This window comes from Candida albicans, chromosome 2 (genome assembly GCF_000182965.3).
Source record: "Candida albicans SC5314 chromosome 2, complete sequence".
Lineage (NCBI taxonomy): Eukaryota > Fungi > Ascomycota > Pichiomycetes > Serinales > Debaryomycetaceae > Candida > Candida albicans.
Window position 1 is genome coordinate 1,023,073 of NC_032090.1, and position 13,091 is coordinate 1,036,163.

General features: G+C 33.9%; 5 protein-coding genes and 2 non-coding genes across 7 annotated transcripts, besides 1 other annotated feature; 1 reads left to right on the plus strand and 6 right to left on the minus strand. All coding sequences in view use genetic code 12, as the record gives it.

The window, feature by feature from the left end:
• Positions 1-3: 3 nt before the first annotated feature.
• Positions 4-752, minus strand: ARH2 (NADPH-adrenodoxin reductase; the record flags this gene model as incomplete). The annotated part of the gene is made up of 1 exon (XM_709787.2): positions 4-752. A coding segment is annotated over one exon (749 nt), but the record flags the coding sequence as incomplete, so codon positions are not given.
• Positions 753-877: 125 nt separating this feature from the next.
• On the minus strand, positions 878-949 carry tD(GUC)5. The gene has a single exon. It is a non-coding gene; the product is annotated as a tRNA-Asp (tRNA).
• A 36-nt stretch (positions 950-985) lies between these two features.
• Positions 986-1,380: a long terminal repeat ((beta-2a) Solo copy of the long terminal repeat (LTR) associated with the transposon Tca8; about 395 bp long, 6-8 copies per genome).
• A 2,648-nt stretch (positions 1,381-4,028) lies between these two features.
• tG(GCC)3 lies at positions 4,029-4,099 on the plus strand. The gene has a single exon. It is a non-coding gene; the product is annotated as a tRNA-Gly (tRNA).
• Positions 4,100-4,244: 145 nt separating this feature from the next.
• CRK1 (cyclin-dependent serine/threonine protein kinase) lies at positions 4,245-6,482 on the minus strand (the record flags this gene model as incomplete). The annotated part of the gene is made up of 1 exon (XM_709790.2): positions 4,245-6,482. One exon carries the CDS (start codon positions 6,480-6,482, stop codon positions 4,245-4,247), a length of 2,238 nt encoding a protein of 745 aa, XP_714883.2.
• A 448-nt stretch (positions 6,483-6,930) lies between these two features.
• ITR1 (myo-inositol transporter) lies at positions 6,931-8,595 on the minus strand (the record flags this gene model as incomplete). Its single annotated transcript, XM_709792.2, has 1 exon — positions 6,931-8,595. The coding sequence occupies one exon, from the start codon at positions 8,593-8,595 to the stop codon at positions 6,931-6,933; it is 1,665 nt and encodes a 554-aa protein (XP_714885.1).
• Positions 8,596-9,715: 1,120 nt separating this feature from the next.
• Positions 9,716-10,582, minus strand: CYT1 (ubiquinol--cytochrome-c reductase catalytic subunit; the record flags this gene model as incomplete). Its single annotated transcript, XM_709793.2, has 1 exon — positions 9,716-10,582. One exon carries the CDS (start codon positions 10,580-10,582, stop codon positions 9,716-9,718), a length of 867 nt encoding a protein of 288 aa, XP_714886.1.
• Positions 10,583-11,670: 1,088 nt separating this feature from the next.
• CAALFM_C204960CA (uncharacterized protein) lies at positions 11,671-12,099 on the minus strand (the record flags this gene model as incomplete). The annotated part of the gene is made up of 1 exon (XM_709794.2): positions 11,671-12,099. One exon carries the CDS (start codon positions 12,097-12,099, stop codon positions 11,671-11,673), a length of 429 nt encoding a protein of 142 aa, XP_714887.2.
• Between the last annotated feature and the right edge of the window lie 992 nt (positions 12,100-13,091).

Sequence of the window (13,091 nt, forward strand, 5' to 3'; positions counted from 1 at the left end):
GGTAATGGTACGAATTTAGCAGGCAATTCTAGTAATTCCCTTATTTCCTTGTTAGAGAACGCTGACTCCAAAACACCTCTTCTGGCGACTATTCTAACATGTTTGACGGTGCTTTTCTCCAACAATTGTTGGGCGTCCACCGAAATATCTGTTTTAGCCCAATGTTCACGTGGATCAGCAAGTAATATTCTGGCCACATCCAATGCGACATTACCATTTCCAATAATTGAAACTGTATCAACTTTATCTAGTGGTGGAGGGATATACTTGTTCTCGCCATAATAGTCTGGATGTCCATTATACCAATTCACAAATTGTCTAGCTGGAACAACTCCCGGTAAATCAGCTCCTGGTATAGAAAACTTGTTGTCGGCAGATGTACACCCGTAAGCCAACACAATTGAATTGTAATTGCCTTCCAATTCCTTTAAAGCAATATCCTTCCCAACTTCAACGTTACCCAAAAATCGCACCTTATGGCGGCTCTCGGAATTCCCAAAATCTTTCATTATATTAATCATATGATCTTCACAATTTTTCACCTCTGGATGATCTGGTGCTACCCCGTATCGACTCAATCCATATGGTGTGGGCAATTTTTCAAAAAAATCAATATTCAATTTGACATCTGGTGAGGACTTGTTAAGTAAATGATGGGCAGTATAAAACCCACCAGGTCCTGTGCCAACAATTGCAACTTTGAATGGTTTCGTGAGAAGTCTAGTGGTGTATGATAGGAACCTTGGCTTCATGGTATTTGAAGAATACTGTTTGACCTGAAAGAAATCTGTCGGTTACAATGTAGAAGAAAAAAAAATAAGATCGATGAATAATACAAATATAAAGTTTGACTTAATTTTGAGGCAGCAAAAAAATACTCTCTTGCGGGGAATCGAACCCCGATCACGCGCGTGACAAGCGCGTATTCTGACCGTTAAACTACAAGAGAAACTCAACTGCACTATTTCAGTTGACTTGTTGTCAATGTTGTATAATCAGCCTTGCTCGTTGTCTGATTTACAAGGCTTGGTTCTATTGGTTGTTTATTACCTTGGTGGTTGCGCACCATCTTGGCATTGAGTTATTTATATTTCTATTTTCGGTATTTTGTTTACACCTCGTTAGACGAGTTATTGATATTATTAAATTAGTTGGTTATTGAGTGGTCTGATGGTTCATCGTCACTCTAGTTTTCGGTCTATATAAGGGTCAGAGATTCTCCTTTGTCTTCTTATATATTTTATATTTTTATATTCTTTTCTTCAGTTAGTTTTCATACAGAATCAGAGTCAGAATAGAAGTTATTGTTTTCCCAGTTCTTCATATTAGTGTTTACATCTACAGCTGTTCTATAGGTCCTGCAAGTCGAAATATACATTAGTCAAAAGTTGTTTTAAGATTATCATACAGGTATTTGCTGTAGAAAAACTACTTGGAATTTTGTTGTCAACAACATAGTATTATACAATTCTCTAAGTTTTATTGATTCATGACGGTATATTAGACTCTTTATGGTGTATGAAACTATTAATTTTGGTTTATTAATGATATTGATGCATTATGAAATTTTTTGTTTTGTCAGTATTTTGTGGAAATTTTGATCCCAAATTTATCTGTTGTGGAAATGTTTTGATCATTATATTAGTCAGAAAAATCAGAAACTAATCAAACTGATCTCTGAATTTTAAAATAAGCAAATACAAAAGATCACTATCAGAATAATAATTATTTTGATTAGAATTGGACATGTCATCGTTAGAGAGACACTTATTCAATCAATTGCATCAAGTTCCGTGATGGGTTTGTAGTAGACATATTATTAATTCAATCGGTGTAATATGTATCTCGATAATTTTTTTATAATCTGGACGGTAAATCTATTAGAAATTGATAGCCTGTCTATTATTTTTTGAGTACTTTAATGGAACATATCTTCATAACTAATTTAGTATGCTTATAGTCACTGAGATTTACATCTAAGAAACTACCAGTGATGCTCCATCACAACACATAGCCACTCGCTACTGATACTATTCACAATCTTAAAGTATGACCTCATATCGCTTTTAGTAATCTCTTAATTGATACAGTAGACTTCTATTCTGATATGATGTCACTCAACATTATAAGGGTGTCATTTGACATACATACATTCAAATCAGTCCCTTTTATGTAGTGTTGCACTACCTATATATATATAAATATAGATATTTTTCTGGAACTTAGAATCTCTAATTCTCAACACTCTCCCTTACTACAAAGTTCGCAAACCACTTTGATAACACAAGTTTTTCTTAATTTCTTTAGTGATAAATTCTGTATGAAATGGTACCGTATATCTATGTGTTTGGTTCCTCCATGTTACATGGGTGATTAGCCAAGATTATAGCAGATTGTTTGTCCTCTAATTTGAGACATTTCATCGAGAGTATCTATATGGAAGTCACAAGAGTGGTTGAGTATACTAGCAGAGTCATGTGCAAGTGACCAAGCAGTTACTATGAATTGTGCACTGAATGTGTCATGGGGTCATTCTCTTGTATTTTTGCCATTGTTGATTTCCATATAAGTACTTAAGATTACTCACAAATTTTACAAAGTAGCAAACCAATTCAATAGAAATTGGCATTAATTTAGGATTTAGTTAGTTTTGATTAATGTATTTTATTTTTGTTATATATACTATCATGTCCTGTAAAGTCTAAACAAACACTACTCTTGAATTTTGTCCACTGGTCGACCAGAATGCCTTAAATCAACAGAGAATAATACCGTCGAGTAACCATAATATAAACTCTTTTGATAAAATATACCCACTTATTGTATTATTGGCCATTTTCTGAAAATGTTGTTGGAGCTCTAGTAGTTTGGGTACTTTATTGGACCAAAAATCAACAGAAACTTTAACCAAATAATTAACCTCAAGTTCCAGTTTAATGGTATTACATTCCAAGAGAATTTTGCTGTAGTGGACAGCTTCCATAAGAAATTAATACTTGGTATACCTTTCATAAGGAAATTCCATGCTCATTTAGACTTTGGAAGCAAAACGTTTTTTGGGGCTGCTCAGTTTGATGAAATTCCATTAATGGATATAGAGGAATTTTTGGTTGAAGCTAGAAAAGGTCAAGTTAGTATGTTGTTTCCTAATACTGAAGAAGACGAAGACATAGGTGGTATTGTTGATAATAAAAAGGATATCATGTCATTGGTTAAGGGTACAAACAAGAGCTATTTTGCTGAATTAATTGGAAACTATCAGGATATTTTCGAAAGTGAGTTAGATCAGAAGCCACCCCTGCGTGGGAGCTGGGATCCAAAAATTGAGGTGGTACCCCATATTAGTCCTCCAGCTACTGCACAGTACCCGCTTTCAGTTCCAGAACAAGAATAATTACATTACCAAGTGAAAAAGATGTTGGAAACTAGATTGATTTTGTTTGAATGTATGCAGTATCACAGAGTTATTCTTCCGAGCTAATTAAATAATTAATAAACAATAACTTTGTTTGTGTACATATATTTCTGTATAAACTTATTTGTTCGCTATATAACTAGTTGTTAATAAAGAAGACATATGGTCTCCCCTTGTGTAAAGTAAACTTTCGTCGTATAGACCTTTCATGATGTTTGTCCTGATTATCAAGACGTCCTAAAAAATTTCGATCGGAAATTAATACTTGGTATGCCGTTCATACGAAAATTCCATACGATGCTACCAACTAATGTATATCTTGACTTGATGGACCTAAGGAGAAGGGAAATTTCTGACCCTTATATAGACCAAAAACTAGAGTGACGAGGAACCATCAGGCCACTCAGTAAACAACTAATTTAGTAATATCAAGAACTCGTCTAACGAGGCTGTAAAAAAAATACCGAAAGTGGAAATAGAAAATAGCTCAAATGCCAAGAGGGCATTTAACCACCAAGGTAATAAACAAATAATAAAAGCAAGCCTTGTAAATTAGACGACCCGGAAGGCTTATTATACTAAATTGTCAACCGAGTCCTTTAATAGCTCAGTTGCAAGAATGGTTTAGTGGTAAAATCCAACGTTGCCATCGTTGGGCCCCGGGTTCGATTCCCGGTTCTTGCATTTGTTTTTTGCTTGTCTTTTCTTTTTCTACAACTCAATATGAGCTCACAACATCCAGATCCAGTTTGAACATTCCCAGATTTACCTTTCTTTTTTTTTAAAAAAAAACTCTATTAATTCACACTATTACAAATATTATACAAGATTACATAGATTTGTGTCCTCCCGATAACTTTTCAAACCTCATTTTCTCATTTATAATTCTTTTATAAACTGGCGATTTTTGTAATTGTTCAAGTGCCATAAACCTTTCAAATACAGTTGCATTCTCACCTGTAAAATCACTGTCTTCTTCCAAATCACTTACTTCACTTTCTGAACTAGTTTTGGATATTTTTGGTTTCTTTGGTAGCACTGGTGGTGTCACACTACTTGCTGCTCTTTTTGTGACCTTCGACGGATTAGAAATAACTGGTGTTGTGGACGATCTAGACAGCAACAGCACTAGAGAACTGCTCTTTTTGATTTTTGGAATTGCCAAATTTGGTTTGACAACTTCTTTCTTCTCTTCCAAAACTGGTTTCTTATTCCTATCCTCAGTCACACCATTTGTAGGTTTCTCAAGATCTTTTGGTCGCTCCACCGATTTGTTTCTTGTTGGTTGTGCCTGAGTACTATTTGAAGTCAACGGTCTTCCAAACATGTCAGTTGGTCGACGAGCCCTTGCTCTTGGTGGTTCCACATCGGTAGTAGTACGGATACCATTTGAAACTTGCTTCCTCTCGAGCGAACTTTCTCTAGATGCAACCTTTGGAGCCGATGGTTTACTAATGAGATCTGCCTTTGATTGTGAAATAGACAGGAGTTTTGACGGAGATGGAGATTTTGATCCTCTGGAGACGTTTATTGGTTGATAGTTATCATACTTTTTCAGCAAAGACTCTGTACCACTGTGTTCCCGAAGTTTTGCTGTGGTAGTTTTTGGAATGTAAGTATCCATTCCACCTGCATCAAGCCTATTTTGAATATCCCTCCGTCTTTGTTCTTGTCTTGTAGCCAGTTCAAACTCTCCTCTAACATCGTTGGAATCTTTATTATCATTTCGTATTCTCGGTTCATAATGGTCCCTACGTGCTCTTGGTTCATAATGGTCGATATAGTCTGATTTCCCGGAACTAAAACTTGTTTCTTTACCTCCAACACCACCACCAAAAGTAGAATGGTCTGCATTATACCTCGATTCCGAATGATTGTCGTAACGTATTTCAGTTGGAGGCTTCAACTCACTAACAGCTTGTTCTTTATCTTTCAATTTTTTAAATCGTTCTTTATCAATTTCGTGACTTTCTTCAAATTTAGGCATTTGGGTTGGTAATAATGGTAATGGATCAGTACTGAAAAACTTGTGATTCAAAGCATCCAAGGCATTAAGTCTCTTGAAAGGATCTAATGTTAACAATCCACTTAACAAGTCAATAGCTTCAGTAGGCATGATACTAGCAAACTTTGCTTCAAGACTTCGTTTACAAGCCAAGCCACAACTATACTCATTTTTATTGGGTAGTTTTGCAGCATCAGTCCATGTCAAAGGTGATCCAACCAACTCAAATACAATTTGTGCTTGATGAGAATCTGATTTCCCTACCAAAATTGGTTTCCCAGTGAATAATTCGGCAAATACACATCCAATCCCCCAAAGATCAACTGCAGTAGTATATTTTCTTTCTCCTAGTAATATTTCTGGTGGTCGATACCATCTAGTTACAACCAATCCAGTATATGCTTTTTCTCCTCCACCAGGACCCATCCCCAATCTCGGTACGTTACCATGATATATTCTTGCTAAACCGAAATCTGCAATTTTCAAAACACCATCTTGACCGATTAAAATGTTAGCTGCTTTAATGTCTCGATGCAAAAACTTTTGGTTGTGTACATATTGAATACCTTTCAATAATTGTTGCATGATACATTTTATTTGTCCAAGTTCAAGTTTAATTTTCGGGTTCTCTAGTAATCCAACAAGATCACTCGACATGTATGGGGTTACAGTATAAAAAGAACCCCTCATAGTAATAATATCTGTTCGATTGCTCATTTTGGGTTCTTCAAATATCATATCCTGTATGGTTAAAATATTTTTATGATTTAATTGTTTCAAAATGGTAATTTCTCGCATGGCAGTGATTGGGAATCCTTCCTTTGCAGAATGGTTAATCAATTGTTTAATTGCAACTAACAGGCCATCTTTTTTGGATTTTGCTTTTTGAACAACTCCAAATGTTCCTTGACCTAGTTTCTCTATCACTTCATAATCTTTCAATCGAGACATTTCATGAATATGACCTTCTGAATCCGGAGCGATATTTATTGGTACGCTCGGTGTATCGTATTGCCTTTGATCATTTGACCTCGGCACATGATGGCCAGCAATAACAGACATATTTTCTTTTTTTTTTTTTAAAAAAAAAAMCACCCACTAAGTAGATATATAAATGACTATAATTGTGTATATATGTAATATTCTGAAATAAAAAAGTTGTGGTAATGAAATACTTGACCTGTGTGAATAAAAACTAGGATTGCAAAGTCACTTCACAATCAACATTAATCCCAAAATTTTTAAGAATATAGAAGAGACAAAGCGGAAAAAAAAAAAAAAATAAAGTAAGACACAACAACAACAATAACTACATCACCAAAATTATCATTTTTTCTCTTTTGCTGTGCTTTCTTTACACAATCTGATTAAATTCTGCATATTTTTGAACATTCTCACACGACAGATACCTTTTTATTAAAGAGATATCAATATACAAAAAAGGGAACACATTTTTTTTCATGTAAGGTTAAAAAATTAATGCAAATCATATTTACTATACTAGACTGAGCTATACGGTTGGTTTCGATTTAGCAAACTTGGAATGCTTCTTTCTTTCCTTTGACAATTGTGCAGCTTGTTTCACATTGAACCCGTTGGATAAGAAATCGGTGGTTTCTTCCAATTCCAAACCAGCAGTATCTGGTAACAAGAAATAAACAAAGAAAAATGCAATAAAACATAATCCAGCAAAGAATGAAAATGTCCCAGTTGGGGTTATATTTTCCAACATTGTCAAGAATGTCGAAGCAATTACCAATGAACCAGCCCAATTTGTACATGCAGCATACATTGCCCCAATGGAACGTACATTGACATCTGAAAACAATTCAACACCCACCCATGCAGCATTACCAATACCTATGGCATAAGAAGCAACATACAATATCATTCCTATAATCACAACAATCCCCCAACCATTAATACCTCTAGATACAACTGTACCAGTACTGAAATCAACATTCAAATAATGGAAGGCAACAGCACAGACAATTAATGAGATACACATGCATGGCATTCCTACCAATAAAATTCTTCTTCTACCAACTTTATCAATAATACAAATGGCTATCCCTGTAAACACGAAATTTGTGGCAGCAATAATAATAGAAACAGCTGTAGCGTTATGGAAACCAATAGTTTCAAAAATGGTTGCACTGAAATACATTAATGAATTAAACCCAGTGAATTGTTGTATACCTTGTAAACCACATGCAAGTATCAAAGCTCTAAAATTTCCTGGAGTAGTGTGAATAATCTTGATCGATTTCCATGCCTTTTGTAAAGGTCCATTACCTGGGACAGTTGAATCAGAGGCAATCATTTCATCAATAGTAGCATTTACAAATTCATCTGAAGGATCAACGTGTACTTTTCTCAAAACTTGTCTTGCCTTTTCAAAGTTCCCATTCATCACGTAAAATCTTGGTGTATCTGGTAAAAACCAAAATAAAACAAATTGTAAAACTGGTGGTACCATACATAAACCAACAGATACTCTCCAACCATGACTTACTCTTGTAAGACCCCAATTTATGAAATAAGCTATTAATTGACCCCCAGTAATAAATATGACATTGGTAACAATTAATCTACCACGATATTTAGCAGGAGCTAATTCTGAAATCATTAAAGGAGCAATCAATGATGCAATACCAACACCCCAACCTAAAACAAATCGCCCGGCTATCATAGTCCACACAGTACGAGCAGCCAATTGTATTATTGTCCCCACAACGAAAATGATATTTGAGCCCAATAAAACTCTACGTCTACCAATCAAATTTGCTAATACACCACCAACAACAGCACCAAGAAGAGCTCCTAACGATGTGGCAGAAGTTATAAATTCTTTTTCACCTGATGTTAGAATTTTGTTAGATAAATCTGTACCAATTTGAACTAATGCTGAAGATATATAACCAGTATCGTACCCAAACATAAATCCAGAAATTGATGATGCAAGTGTTAATACAAGTACCATTTTCGATGGACGAGATTCTGATTCAGATATCTGAACCGAGGATGTTTCCATAGTACCATGATTAGTGGTTTCACGTAGCAACCCTTTAGCAGAAGACGTTGATGAAACAACTGATGATTTTGAGCTATTGACTTCATTTTCTAACACACTGGGGGTAGCTTTTGATTGTGTATTATTGGTTGAACTTCCCATCTTTTTTTTAAAAAATTCCCTCAAATCAATACACTTTTAAAAAACAAAAAAAAAACAAAATTAATAATAATGAAACTTAAAAAACTGAAACTATGACGATAGTAGCAATAATGACTGAATATATTTAAAGTTAGGTATCTAGAAAACCGTTGATAAAAATAAATAAGCAAGAAAAGAAAAGATAATAATGTCAGTTAAAATAAAATAAAAGAAAAGAAAACACAACAAAAGTGATCAATAAAAGTAAAAAAAAATTTAAGAATAATTTTTTTCGGCGAAGATGAAAGGGAAAGGGAAAGGGAAAAAAAGGAGAAAAATTGCATATTTAAATAATCGACAATTTGTTGAGAGAGAATGGGTGTAAGAGGGTCATTTGGTGGGAGGGGTACATACTACTTTTTAGACTCAAGTGGGGGTTTCTTTATAAATGGTGTTACTTGCTATATTATATTAAATTCTAGAAAATTCTACATATACATTATTCAACAATAGTCTGTTCAAAAATGGCAAAATATCAAAACCGGGCATTACTTTCTTGAATTATAAAATCAATCAAAGACACCCCGGAGGAGACAAAGGATCGAATTGTATAGAAATTCGACGGGGAAAAAAAAAAAAAAAACGAAACTTTCGGCGAGAAATAAAAAAAATTCACCTGTAAATTCGCCAGAAGAGTAAAAAACAAAAAGGTCGTGTTGCCGATGATAACTTTTTCATTTCTACAAATAAGAAGAGAAGAGGAGAGATCAGATAAATCTGAACTGAACTGAACTGAACTGAACTGAACTGAACTAAAATAAAATTCTGTACAAATGTTAGTGTAAAAACCACCAACACCACTCTAAAAGAATCAATTATTGCTTACAATTTATAGTTTTAAATACTTTAATATTCGTATATTACTTTTTTTTAAGAATTTTTTTTTTCTGTTTATCAAGGTTTTCATTTATATAATTAACTTTAGAAAAAAAGAAAACAAAATATAAAAAAAACAAATTCTTTTTACAGATTAAAGAAACCCCATTATGGACTTCAAAAATTAATTTTTTTCTTCTTTGTAATGACTGAAAAATCTACTTCCATCTTAAATCTTCCCCTATCTATCATGCTCAACTAAAATTTATTTCTTTGGTGGGTCGAATCTGAATTTTCTGTTCTTGATTGGAGTCCATTTGAATCTCTTGACCCAGATGGATAACAAGTACAATGAAGAAAGGACAACAAGAGCTTTCAAACCCCATTTCTTTCTGTCATCATGTTCTGGTTCAGAAGCCCAGTTCAAGAAAGTACTGACATCTTTAGCCATTTGAGAGGTGGTAGCCGGAGTACCATCTTCGTATTCAACCAAGTCATCAAACAAAACTCTACCCATAGCAATAGCACCACCTGGGAAGTAAGGGTTATAGTTGGAACCTTCTGGTAACACAACACCCGCTGGTGGTTCATCTGGGTAACCAGTCAACAAGGAGAAGATATAATCACTTCCACCGTGTCTGGCTTTCACAATCAATGACAAATCTGGTGGATAAGCACCTTGATTGGCAGCTCTAGCAGCTTGTTCATTTTCATAAGGACCTGGAATGTAATCAGCCAACTTACCTGGTCTCTTTCTTGGTTTACCTTCATCATCTGGTTCATCGTCATATTCTAATTCTTCAGCCATAGCTTTAGCTTCAGAAGTAGTATGAGAAACACCAACCAAGTTTCTCCAAGCAATTCTGTCTAAAGAGTGACAGGCAGCACAAACTTCTCTATAAACTTGGAAACCTCTTCTAATTGATGCATGGTCAAATGTTTCAAACATACCGTTATGAGGCCAGTTGTAAGCTGGTGGATGTAAACCATGTTCTGCTGCAGTCATTGCATCAGCAGTCATAGAATCTTGATACAACAAATATGATGCAGTTAAACCAGTGACACCAACACCACCAGCAATGAATTTTTGAACCATTGATTGGTTCATAGTTTTATATGCTGTTCTGAACATTGTTAAACTTGAAATTTGAACTTTTACTATTATAAACTTGTGAAAATTGGAATGTGTTCAATGAAATAGATGTTATTAACGTCGTAATTGTTGTTGTTGTTGTTGTTGTCGTCGTTGTTGTTGATAAATGATATATTTTCTCTAGATTGAAACAGCTTTTTATTTCAAATTATCTTTCTAAGGGAAAACAAAAAAAAATCAAACAGGTTGGAATAATTATTTGGAACAATTCCTACTTTCTTTTCTTATCACAGGTAATAGTAGTTAAAGAATCTGACTAAACTGTAGGATTCAAAGTGATTATTGGATTCTGTTTTCCATTCAAGTTTTTTTTTTTTCTTCCTTTTTCATTCAAATTTCTTTCCCATTGAATGAAAATTTATTGGGTACTGTATATAGCCGGGACAAAAAGTTTGTTAACAATTATAAAACCCTCAATATTATTGGCTGAAAAAAAAGACAACCAAATCACCTTAAGAAAAGCAACACTACACTAACAGAAGATTAGTGCGACTACAAATTTGGCAAGCATAAATTTCTTCTTGGTTGTTCTAGCTTCTGCACCCACACACACACAGTATCAACTAATTTAATGAGCCCAATATGAATACAGAAATGGCATTTGTTAGATGTATGCTAGTGGATCTATAATATATGCGTAATTTGATTGGCTATTTAACTCTAAGTGAAGTTTTCTAATGCAAGCCGCATCATTATTGCTAACTATTATTTGGTATCAAATTTGCTCTGCTACCAACTGATAAACACCAATACCACCATTTTCTAAATAACATCACGGTGAATATCCTGTAGAAATAATTGACAGAAGTTCTTTTTAAGAAGTACGCAAATAATAGATCATATCTGAGTCACTATAAGAAATGCTAAGATTCTGTTTCTACAGTCTGAATCATACACAATTTACTTACCCTTTATCAAACAATTGGCATTATAAACAATCATCGGCATACTTGATATATACTAAAAAAAGTAGTAGTCTCAATTGTACCTTTATTACCTTCCTCTACTACAACACATACTTTCTATTGCATTCGGTCTCCAAAATAAAATGACCCGAACACTTACAATTACCATTTCTCAACGGGGTTCTCTTTATATGCAACATAATCATCCCAATTAAATAAACTTAATTCTGTTTCATTCCTTATATCTAAATCCCACAAACTTTGTTTATCTCCGTTATTACTTGGATTCACTAAAACCCAATCCTCATCATTATCAAAATTAATAACCAAATTCATAGATTTTGATCCATGGGCTTTTGTGTAAATCTTTATCGAGTTATATTCAACATTTCTATATGGTCTCAAAGCACCTGTAGTATTTATAAGTTCATGCAATTTTTCTAATAGTTGTTTTGGAGTGGTTGATTTTAAATCGATATCTTTGATAATGTAATTTTTCACGTTTCTATATGGGAAAGATTTTATGATTCTGACGGTGATCAATGAGTCGGTTGCTGGACGTGCGTTTGAAGTTAATGGATCAGATGACATCAAAAGTAATTGAATCAGTTTTATATAAGTTGAGTAATGAATTTCCTATATCCACAGTTTTCTAAAATTTTTCTCTTTTTCCAGAAACAATCTGATAACTAATCTCTCAAGAAGAAGAGTCGTGTAAAAAGTGTTAATTTGTTTTTAACTGTTTCTCTAATAATTATAGTGCATACATAAATGATCACGCAGTTGACATTTATTAGTAGCAGGAGAAGAAGAAAAAAAAATTGGTATACTCCCAATGCGTCAATACAGTTTCCATTTTGGGACAAGTCTGTTTAAATGATTTACAATTATGATTATGATTTATTGTTTCGATTGATTTACCCTTTACATTCCAGTATGTGACTATAAATTGTCCTTGGTATTTTGTTTCTCCTCTCTATCCTGTCTTGTCTTGTCTTTCATATGAACAATACAGTAGTATCCCTGTTTGTCTATTCCATTGGCTAATAACAAAATTACCTCTGGAGTAGTAAGGATTGACGCAGATAAAACAAAAAGGTTGCTGTTGTTGTTTGAAATTACAAACATTGAACTAAAGTCAATGAAAGACAAGATTGCTGTGATTTGTCTACTTTTCTAATTTGGTCCAAGACTATTAAACGCGTAAGGTAATGTCATTGGTCTCATCAACCTTTAAATTTATGTGGGAATTCGAATCGATATTAATCTTAACAATGCGTTTTGTGTTTGACCAGCAATAATAGTAGCAGAAGAACGCTTAAATAAGAAATAAAAAGAAGTTTTCAATTATACAATGGAGGAGGAGGAGGGAAGAGTTTAAAGAGATTGTGGATTATTGTTAGTGAAAAACAAGAAAAACAAAATCGCGTGAAATTTTATCACTATATAAAATTATCTCTCTTACACAAAATGCTAATTGTATCTTTACTAGTAGTAGTAGTAGTAGTAGTAGTAGCGATGATTTCTCGCCACGAGAAAAAAAAAATTTACTAACAATAGTTTTTTAAATGCATGGTTTGTTG